The sequence below is a fragment of the Zootoca vivipara genome, chromosome 13, assembly GCF_963506605.1.
Source record: "Zootoca vivipara chromosome 13, rZooViv1.1, whole genome shotgun sequence".
Classification (NCBI taxonomy): domain Eukaryota; kingdom Metazoa; phylum Chordata; class Lepidosauria; order Squamata; family Lacertidae; genus Zootoca; species Zootoca vivipara.
The window spans coordinates 33901426-33912361 of record NC_083288.1 but is presented as its reverse complement, the minus strand read 5'-3'; the positions used below and the strand labels follow the sequence as shown (position 1 = coordinate 33912361).

The window sequence follows — 10936 nt, the reverse complement described above, 5'->3', positions numbered from 1 at the left end:
CGAGGGAGAAGCCCTTCTCTCTATCCATTCCATGCCGTCCATGCACGGTGTTGGCAAACGTCTATCATGTCGCCTCTCTTACTCGAGGGAGTGTGTGTCACAGATTATGGGGTGGAGGCGTGTGACGGGAGGTTATTATGGAGTTTAATGTGCTGTCAAAGGCTTTGGAGACGTGACGGAAGGCGAGCTGACTGCTTTCCCGATAGCGAGGCGGTGGCAGTAAACAAGGCGCCAGGTGTGTTGAGGGGACAGGGAAGCACAGGCCGCAGCGCTCTGGTAACCATGGCGACGAAGGAACGCGCCTCGAGAAGGGCAGGGACCCGTTATGGGTCGGTCAAATTTCCACAGAGGGGGCAAGGAGCCTGGGCTTGGGCTGGTAACTATGGCAACCGAAGTAAGCCCTCATCCCGCCGCTACCGACACACGCGCGGGCGCGCGCCTCTCTGACGCCTTAAGGGACGGGAGAGAGCGCGCGGCGCGTCCGGTATTTGTATTGGTGATGCGGAAGGCGATCAGGCGACCGGCTCTGTTCCCATGGCACCCAGGGATCGGGAGGCGGAAAGGGCGGGGACGAAGAAGAGTCACATGATAATCAAAGCTCGTGAAAGGAGGGCAAGGAAAAGAGCCGTCACGTGATCCCGCCGAGCCGCTCTGCTGAGTGGGGAGGGGGTGGCAGGCTGGGTATGTCCGTCGCCGGCGAGGGCGGCGTGTGAGATGCTGGCGGGGCCTTGGTAGGGCCGGGGAGAGCGGGCGACGGGACTCCCTCCCTAGGTAACTCTCAGGTTAGAATTGGAGGGGAAAGGGGGTTTCGGGGGGGCTACAGGTTAATTATAGCTTCAGGGTGAGGTCAGGCTTGGCGGAGTAAGGGGCCTGTTGTCATTTTTCTCCCTTCAGTCCGAGATGTGACTCTGAGTAACTACGCTTAAATTCATCTCTGGCTTTGTTTACATTATAGCAATATATGTATGTAATAAAAAATAAAAATAATAAAGGAGTGGGAAATGAGAATATAATGCTGAACAGTGGGTGTGTTTTGCATTTGTATTACTGACTGACTTTCTCTTCTGGTCGTCTTCTTCTGGTCTGCTTTTCTCGCCCTAGTTAAGCTCCTCAGTAACTGCCATAAGACTGGTTACTTGCCAAAGGCGACCTTTTGCTGTTCTCCCCTGCAGTTCTTTAGGGTTTGTAAGGGGCTGGCTATCTCATATTGTCTCTCCAGTGGGTTCTTCTTGCCGCTGGCCATGGCATCTCAGCGGCAACCTTACGTGGATACAGCCCCAATCCTGACCCAGGCAGATGACACAGAGGAAGAGGGAAAGGATGGTCTGCAAACTGGGCATGAAGGGGAAGAAGAGGTACAGACCCTCACGGGCATCTCCTCTACACGGGCTGGCTTCATTGTGGGAGTTCTCTGCTTTGTTAACCTACTGAACTACATGGACCGCTTCACTGTGGCTGGTAAGGGTGCTGGGGTGCTATGGGACGGTAGCTGGAACTTTAGGCTTCTCTTCCTGGCTGTGTCAGGAGGGTGGGCGCTGTAAGTTTTAAAGCGATGAGGGGTTGGTTTTCTCCCCAAAAACATTAATCCTTAATTTTAAATAATTATGGGCATGATGGATTGTTTTGGGGTGAGGATACTTAGTTGTCTTTCCCAAGTATTAATGCTGTAATCCTTCTTCCTTACCTCAGGCGTTCTTCCTGACATTGAGGCATTTTTTAACATTGATGATAGCAAATCAGGGCTCCTACAAACAGGTGAGTAGGGTGATGGGGCTTGGTTCTTCCCCACCCGCAACCCAGGCACTTCGTAAGGGCAGTGCTATTGAAGCAGGAGTGTTTGCCACTGGAAATAATTATTTATTTCTTCTCAGTTTTTATTAGTAGCTATATGGTGCTTGCACCAATTTTCGGTTACCTGGGGGATCGCTATAATCGCAAATACCTGATGTGCATTGGGATCACCTTCTGGTCAATAGTGACGCTGGGGAGCAGCTACATTCCCAAGGAGGTATGGGGGCAGGGGAGAAGATTCTGTAGATTAGTTTTCACCCAGGCATGGGGAAGAACTTTGGGTTTGGGATCTGTGTGTCTTCCCTTCCACCCCCCAGCATTGAGGCTTATGGGGCAGGGGAGATCTGGCACAGCTGCCCTCTGAGATTGGGAAGATGCAATGCTTTCCTTCAATTTAAGCTGTGTGTCATTAAGCTGAACTCTGGATAAAATCACAAACATTTGCTAGCCGATAAGAAACGGTTTTGGAAGGCCTTGTGCATGATTGACTTGTCACAAGCCACAGAAAAGTGGCTATTTATAAAGTACTGCTGAACAGGTTTGAAACCTGTTCTTGACACTCACAGCTACCAAACAAGGAATCCTAGGAACTGTAATTCTGAGAAGGGTTAAGAATACAGTACTTGACAAAGTATTCTTTGCACCCATACATGACTGCATGTCCTGAGGTTCTTTAGGGGTGTGTTTCAGATTTATAGCTACACTATTACATTTCCTCAGTTTGTTTGTTTTCTCCACATTAGATGTTCTGGCTGTTGCTGCTGACACGAGGCATGGTGGGTGTAGGAGAGGCCAGCTACTCAACTATTGCCCCCACCATTATTGCTGATCTGTTTGTGGGTGACCGCCGATCCCGCATGCTCAGCATCTTCTACTTCGCCATACCTGTGGGCAGGTGCGAACACCCTGTGGTCTGTTTTAGGGTGGGGTATGCACTGTAGTGAAGTTGAACTGGAGATACTAATCTGTTTACTGTAAATTGACAATCAGGCTTATGGAACAATCAAAGCACATTATGCAACAATCAAAGCACAATGTGTGTGTTCATGACATAAGCCATGGAATAGGAGCATAGGAAGCTGCCTTATATAACTGATTCAGACCATTGGCCCATTTAGCTCAGTATTGTCTACACTGACTGGCAGCAGCTCTCCAGGCTTTCAAGCAGGGCTCTTTTCCCAGCCCTACCTGGAGATGCTGGAAAGTGAACCTGGGATTTTCTGCATGCAAGGCAGGTGCTCTACCGCTGATCTCTGGCATTCCCCCATTGTTGCAATGACCAAACCTAATTGGCTTTCACAGAAAGAGGGGAGCCTGCCTGAGTGGGGGGTCTGACTGTTCTCCCTTTTCACCTGCAGTGGACTGGGCTACATAGTGGGTTCAAAGGTGAAAGATGTGGCTGACGACTGGCATTGGGCCCTGCGGGTGAGTAGGGTGGGGATACAATTGTACTGGTTGGTGTTTGTTGCCTTATGATGTTGCAGTTCAGCTCATCTTCATCACATTGTAGTAAGCTTGTCTGCTGTGCACCTATGCATACATGTTTTTATTTTCTTCTGTTTAGAATGCCTCCAACTTAGATCATTATCTTCTCATACAGGTGACACCAGCCCTGGGAGCGTTGGCGGTGATACTGTTGATAACTGTGGTGCGTGAGCCGCCTCGGGGAACTGTGGAGACGCACTCAGATGCCCCTCTGCAGTATACTTCCTGGGCAGCTGACCTGCGGGCCCTGAGCCGCAAGTGAGTAATGGGTGCCGTTTAATGCACTGCTGCCATGTAGGCCACATCCCACCTTTCTTTTCTGCATTGCTCCGGAATACAGTGGTACCTCGGTTTATGAACACAATTGGTTCTGGAAGTCTGTTCATAAACTGAAGCGTTCATAAACTGAAGCGAACTTTCCCATTGAAAGTAATGGAAAATGGATTAATCTGTTCCAGGCTTGCTGCGGAGTACTTAAACTGAAGCGTTCATAAACTGAAGCAAACTTTCCCATTGAAAGTAATGGAAAGTGTATTAATCCGTTCCAGATGGGTCCGCGGAGTACACAACCTGAAGTGTACTTAACCTGAAGCATGGGTGTAATTGGTGCCGGAAGTCTATTCATAAACTGAAGCGTTCATAAACTGAAGCGAACTTTCCCATTGAAAGTAATGGAAAGTGAATTTGTTCCAGATGGGTCCGAGGCGTTCGTAAACCGAAAATTCGTAAACCGAGGTGTAGCTTTCTTGCCCTAGTTTCATTGATTCCAGATCAGTGTAGATATTCTCTTTAGTGATAGCGAAAGGACAAGAAACTGAGAAGCAAAACAAACCACTTAGGGAAAATCTGTACAGTCTTCTTTCTTGTGGCAGCTTTTAAAGCAATACTGACAGGTACCTATCCAGAGTGCTTTATGGAGGTGGTTTTGAAATTTGGTTCTTCAGAGTATTGGGGAACTTAATTAAGGAAATTGGTAATGGCAGCGAAGGTTCCCTTGAGCATAAGCTTGTCCACTATTATCAGTCTTCCCCTGCAGTTATAAGCAGATGTTGAGACTTGAGATGTGTTCTAGGGTGTGTGCTTAAATCGCACCAGGTCCAGCAGGCCTGGCCGATGACTTGTTTAATCCACGAGAAAGTGCCCCAGCATTCTTTGTAACATAATAAGGGCCAACAGGCTAGTGCAGTAGCTTGAAAAGGAGTTGCTTTAAGACAGGGGTGGGGAGCCTGTGGTCCAAGGCCCATTATGCAGCCTTTGACCTAATTTCATGAGGCTCTCAGCTTCATATGATTAGAGAAAAGAAGTCCTGCGGCAGAGGTTGTTTTAGGGTAGTATGACTGGTGTGTTTGTACTGGGTGCTACTCTGTAGAACAATTCTGTGGCAGACAGGGGGCGCCAGATTTAGCACCCAGGGCACTGCTGAAATTTGAGTGCCCAAAGTCTGCCACTGCTGGAGTGGGGAAATGGGGACTGAGGGAAGGGCGAAATGGAGTGAGGGAGGAAGTGATAAAAGCCCTCTGATAAGAGTGCTCTGTCCTCACTGCAGTAGCCTGCTAGATAGGAAACAAGGTGAGGAGAAGGAGAGAGGAAAGGGGTAGCCTTGTCCATCATTGCCTCTGGCCCTGACCCTACCTGGCATGTGGCCCCCAAGAGCTTATACCCAAGAATATAAAGCCCTTGACAGAAAATGTTCTCCCCTGCCCAGGCTTTAGGCCTAGGGTTGTGGCCCTCTGCAGATGTGATGTGCCATCAGCAATGTTCTCTGTAGGAGGCAGTGGCACACTACAGACTGCGTTTCACAAATTGTCCCCAGTTGCAGTTCCCTGGTATGGTTATTTTCTCCTAGTAACCACCTGAGCTGGAGAACACCTTGCTACTTGTGCCATCACTATTACAGGTGGGCAAACTGTGACCTAAAAGAGATCCTGCCATGGGATGACTGAGTGTTTCTAAGGACTGGCTCATCCCTGGTTGCCTATAGTTCGATTTCTCTGTATTTTTACAGCTGTGAATAGGTGAGCCAACTCTCTTGTAGGTGAGGTCATAGGAAAGTTATGTTGCAATAGATCTGTGATGGTTCCAATTGCTTGACTGCAGGAATGATTAGGGCTATTGTTTTATGCTCACATTTCCTCTCTCTCTCTCTCTCCCCCCCCCCCATGGACAGTCGCAGTTTCATATTGTCATCACTAGGCTTCACAGCTGTGGCCTTTGTGACAGGCTCCCTGGCTCTGTGGACACCAACTTTCCTGTACCGCTCACGCCTGGCAGCTGGCACTCTCCTGCCTTCTCCCTCAGGACATGCTTCTGACTCTGATAGGTGAGTTAGTAGCCGAGAAAGCCCTCAGTCATGACATCAGTTCAGCTCTCTCTTGAGGAACACTTGGCTGAGCAGTGGAGGTTCACCACTGCTGTCTTTTGAAACCTCTGTGTTTCTTAACTCTGAGCTGTTTGTAGTATAAGGGCTAAGAGACTGTCACAAATGGGGATGCCCCAAATCTTGAATCTTGCCCCTGCAGTAAACTTGCTAGATGGCCTTAGGCATGCTGCTGTCTCTCATCCTCCCATCTGCAATGTGGGGTGTACCATATGTGAAGTGCTCTGAGCCTTCTCTGCGGTGCTTTTATTAATTCTTCATATCGTTATCTCTGCAGCCTCACCTTTGGCGTCATCACTTGTGTGACTGGTGTGCTGGGTGTCAGTGCTGGGGTGGAGATTTCCCGGCGCTGGCGCCGCACCAACCCTCGTGCTGATCCCCTGGTGTGTGCAACTGGACTGCTGGGCTCTGTCCCCTTCCTGTTCCTAGCAGTGGTGACCGCTAAGCAGAGCATCGTTGCCACCTACGTGAGTTTGCCCCAAGTTTCAATTGTTAATTTGGTACAGCCACCGAGGGTGCTGCCAGCTTTCTTGTGGCAGTGTCCATGGTGTGGCATGGTGGGTACCGTTGCCTGTCCCACCATTGCCTGTCCTATGCCAGTGTGGTGTAGTGGTTAAGAGCAGTAGAATCTGGGGAACTGGGTTCGCGTCTCCGCTCCTCCACATGCAGCTGGGGGGGGGGAGGGAAAGGAGAATGTTAGCCGCTTTGAGACTCCTTTGGGTAGTGATAAAGCGGGATGTCAAATCCAAACTCCTCTTCTTCTTTTTAAACTTTTGTACACTGCTTTGGAATCTTTAAAAAAAATTAAAAGGATTTTTAAAACAAAAATAATGCCGTCTCTCCTCTTCACTCCTCCTTCCTCTGCAGGTATTTATCTTCATTGGTGAGACCCTCCTCTCCCTCAACTGGGCCATAGTGGCGGACATCCTTCTGGTGAGACTGTGGGGAAGAGGCAGTGTGCAAAACATTAGACTTTTATTTCAGTTGCAGAATTGCACCGTTCTCGTTTGCCTTCTCACGTGGTGGTAGCCAGAGTGAATCAAGTAGAGTGAGCCAGCCCTGAGTTTAACTGTCCATTGACAGTGGTTTTTTTTTAAAAAAAGAACTTAGTTCTGCTGAGAATTCACAAGATATCCTTAGGCAAATCTCTTTCCCTCTAATGAAACAATAATTCTGGCCTACTCTAGGGAGGAGTTAGAAGTGTTGCTGCAAGTGTGCACCTTGGGCATCCCTCCAGGGCTTCTGTGCCCATGGCAGATAGCAGGGTAGTCAGTGTACTGTTTCTTACAGCTCCAACATGATGGTTTCTCCTCCCTTGTCCTGCCCAAATCCCTATCCCATTTTGGCTGTATCACTGTGTCATAGATCCACTGGCGCAACGGTTCACCGGTGTATAGCTATACTACCACAATTACTGTCTGGTATGGCAGTTGGCATGGTATACAGGACTGCACCTCTTTGCTGCTTTTCTACAGAGGACTGCATGAGCTTCTGGGGGCTTCTGGTCCCCTTTGTCAAATGTGCTAAGTGAAATCCTCAGTTGGCAAGAGTGTGCAAGACACCAAAGCGGGTATAGAATAAAAGCAAGGTGAAGGGCAACCAGAAGAGGCTTAGCAATGTGTGTGAGAGAGTGGCTTGTAATGGCTTTATAGTTATGTGGGGAAGCGACCTTAAAACTTGTTTGCTGTCCAGCAGAGGGCACCAGTAAATCAGCTTTTATTCTCTTCCCAGTATGTTGTCATCCCCACACGCCGATCCACAGCTGAAGCTTTTCAGATCCTGCTGTCGCATCTTCTGGGTGATGCTGGGAGTCCTTATCTCATTGGCCTGGTAAGTGCTTGGGACAGCGAGAAGGCACTTCTGATCAGCTTTTCAAAGCTTGCGACATCTGAGGCATTCTACCCATCAAGCAGCTCCTCTTTTCTCTGCCATCAGCTGCTTGCTCTCTTTCCCAACACTTAGATCATACTTTGCAAGAAGAAGAGGAAGAGTTTGGATTTGATATCCCGCTTTATCACTACCCTAAGGAGTCTCAAAGCAGCTAATATTCTTCCTTTCCCTTCCTCCCCCACAACAAACACTCTGTGAGGTGAATGGGGCTGAGAGACTTCAAAGAAGTGTGACTAGCCCAAGGTCACCCAGCAGCTGCATGTGGAGGAGCGAAGACGCGAACCTGGTTCCCCAGATTACAAGTCTATCGCTCTTAACCACTACACCACACTGGCTCTCACAGCTGTATTTCTTGGGCCAAAACAGCCCAGGCTGATCCTGCAATGTTTGTTCAGGCCAAGGGAAATTGATGCATTGCAACCTTGTGCAATATTAACCTCCCAAGACCTAAGCTCAGCTGATGAAGCTCTGCTTCGGGGTGATCATCTTAAGAACAGACTGTTTTCCATTTGGGAGCAGGGCCTTCTTAATAGCGACTCCGAAGCTAAGGCTCTCTCAAAATGTTACTTGTATGTTGCCTGCCAATCTGTGTTTGGAGGCGTGTAAAAATGTGTTTATCTTGCCAGGTCTTATGAGAGTTAACTGGAAGTGTGCTCTCAAATTCGTATTAAATAATTTTTTATTTTATATGCATTTACTGTGTGGCTTTGAAAAATGTTAAAATAGTTCTATTGCCTGTCAACCACTTTGTAGTCATTCTTGTTAAAAGCCAGCATCGATATAAATGATACATATACTGTACAACATTAGCAGATACTCTGTTTTCCACATGTTGGAAAGAATTTTGTTGGTTTAGAACTACTGCAGCTGCGATTCCTTTAAGTGAGTTTTGAGCAATAGCACACAACAAACCAGAGGAGAGAGAGAGTGGTTGAGTAGTAGGGGTGGGTTTTTTTTCCACTCATTGCCTCAGCTGTGATCAATTGCTATGTGCTAGGAAACACCACCAATTTCCAATTCTGCCAGCTTTCCTATTAGTTGTGCCGCTCCACTTGACACTGCATAATGGTGTGTTGTGTGTGTTCTTTTGCTGAATCCCTTCTCCAGATCAGTGACCGAATCCAATATGATCGCCCCCAAACATTCCTGTCGCAGTTCCGAAGCCTAGAATATGCGCTCATGGTCTGTGCCTTTGTTGGGGTTATTGGTGGCGGCTTCTTCCTGGCTACGGCTTGCTTCATCCAGGCAGACCGTAAGCGCACAGAGCTGTATGTACAAGGTAAAACCTCTTCCCTCCATTGGCCAGTCAGAGTTGAGATGTCAAGGTCCATGAAGCCTGGCACGGAACTGCTGCACCAAACAGGCACCCCAGTAGCAAAAACAATTGTGGCTCTGTGCCATGAGGAAGCCACTCCTCTCCTGTGGCACAATAGAACTTTCCTGGAAAAAGGATGGTGTGGTGTAACAGCCAGTTATGAGTTAGGATGGAAAGGGAAGGCAATGCCAAATGTGGGTGTCCAGGGAGCTTCCCTGTGTGATTTTAAATTGCCCAAAAAGTGTTTGTAAGAGACGGCAATTGTTATCACCTCACTTTGGAAGCATCTTTTTGATTTAGAATGCCTTGTCCCCCACGAAGAAACCTTTTGGGGCAATTACATGAGGAGGCTTTTGGCTTTGCTGTAGTGGCTGCAGCTGAGTGGCAACAAAAGCAATTTCTGAGTAGCAGGGATGGCCCATGTCTTAAGTCTTGATAAGTCCTGTGTGTTAGGAAGTGTGTATGACCATGTAGGAAATCAAGGGAGGACAAACAACCAGGAGCCTCCTTTCCTCTAACATGGACAAACAGCCTCTGACCCTGCCATACTCTTTCTCCCTGCAGGGCAATTTCACGAGTCACCTGAAGGCGAAGATCGCATTGTTGTTCCTCAGGGTGGGCGACCCACCAAAGTCCCTGTTTCTAGTGTCCTGATCTGAAGCCTGTCCCACTTGGTTCCTCCAATCTGGGAAAGAATGATGGACTTGTGATCTGCTGCGCATGGCACTCACAGGGAGATGGACTCTTTGAATGGACCCAGGCGGGTGATTTTGTGGGCGACAGGGGAAGATCAGTTTTTTGTGTCTGTGTTTCTGGGATTTTTATAAAGCACTAACTTTATTAAGAGTTGTGGTGTTTTTCAGATGAACAGGATGAAACAATGAAACCCTTCCCCCATCTCTGCCTGCTACTTTGAATGGCTTCAATGGTTTTTCAAGGGTTCCCAGAGGCCCTTTCAATGGCGTTCTCAATATATGTGATTTCACTTACATTATGGTGCCTCAACACGTAACCCCTCATATATGCGGAGTTTCCTGTATGTCACAAGACGTCTAGGAGAAGGCTTTGGTCTGTAAAGTAAGGGGTAAACGGGGGCATATTAGCTGTGGCAGCAGGAGAGTTTTCAAAAGCTTTTATGCAGGGAAAAAGAACTAGAAATGGCTCTAAATAAGCTTTTAATAAATGTTAGGGAAGAAATCAGAAAATGTTTTTTTTATCAAGAAACCTCTGCTTTAGTAGTATTGACTACATCTTACTGACTTCAGAACAGAGTTGGTCATGAGGGATACTTTTAAAAATAAAAAAAAATCCTGAAGCCTCTGTTTTGGCCTATTTGGTGGCCAAAAGGTTCTTGCCTGTTAAGATTGTGTTGTCTTCCTTTGAAGCATCAAGAACATGTGCAATCAGAAATTGGGTGTAGTCAAAAGTTTCTTTTTGAGATCCAGAGGATAAGGTGCCTTGTTTTCTGTGTGTTTTTGCTTCTGACTTTTTAAATGCTTACTGAACATTGGAGCCCATCTCAGCTAAGGAAGTAGTGCAGTGAGGTGGTGTCACACATTTGGTGGATGAAGGCTGGCTGTTCTGCACATGCATGCCATCACTTGATGGCTGTCCTTTGAGGCAGGGGGGCATGCATTTGTGAAATCTGCCTAATTGCAAGGTTGGAAGGCATTTTTGGGGACCCTGTAGCCATCTGACTTGCACCCCTTCATAAGTGGTTTGGCTCACGTGCTTGATTCATCAAGTGAAGCTGCATTGCGCTGCAGTGACCTTCATGTGATACAACTTATCCTGAAATTATTTCTTCTGTTTTCAGATTGTGGCGCACCGGAATGTTAAACCAGGTGTCTTCTGTAGAGACATTCCAGTGGAATAGCTGGGTTGTTGCTCTTTGCTGCAACAGATTCAGGGCCCAAACTAGAAGGGCCTATGTGAGATAGATAGATAGATCTGTCAGCTGAGGATAACATGCCATGCAACTAAGGAAGTGAGCTCTGGCCCATGAAGCTTTATGCTACAATAAACATACTGGTTTTTGAGGTTCTTGCATTCAGATCAAAATGAGTTTCTTGCTTCAT

The 10936-nt window shown here is 47.6% G+C and overlaps 1 protein-coding gene across 3 annotated transcripts; it reads left to right on the top strand.

The window, feature by feature from the left end:
• The first annotated feature begins 602 nt into the window (after nucleotides 1-602).
• On the top strand, nucleotides 603-10919 carry SPNS1 (SPNS lysolipid transporter 1, lysophospholipid). Of its 3 annotated transcripts, none has more exons than XM_035134903.2 (13): nucleotides 603-681; nucleotides 1220-1458; nucleotides 1690-1755; nucleotides 1872-2008; nucleotides 2535-2686; nucleotides 3150-3216; nucleotides 3392-3534; nucleotides 5444-5596; nucleotides 5931-6120; nucleotides 6521-6586; nucleotides 7385-7483; nucleotides 8651-8822; nucleotides 9423-10919. In XM_035134903.2, exons 2-13 carry the CDS (start codon nucleotides 1242-1244, stop codon nucleotides 9515-9517), a joined length of 1557 nt encoding a protein of 518 aa, XP_034990794.1. In that variant the 5' UTR covers nucleotides 603-681; nucleotides 1220-1241; the 3' UTR covers nucleotides 9518-10919. The 3 variants fall into 3 exon arrangements, with proteins under 3 accessions (XP_034990794.1, XP_034990792.1, XP_034990793.1); XM_035134901.2 differs by having other exon boundaries at nucleotides 603-771; XM_035134902.2 differs by having other exon boundaries at nucleotides 603-782.
• Nucleotides 10920-10936: the final 17 nt, after the last annotated feature.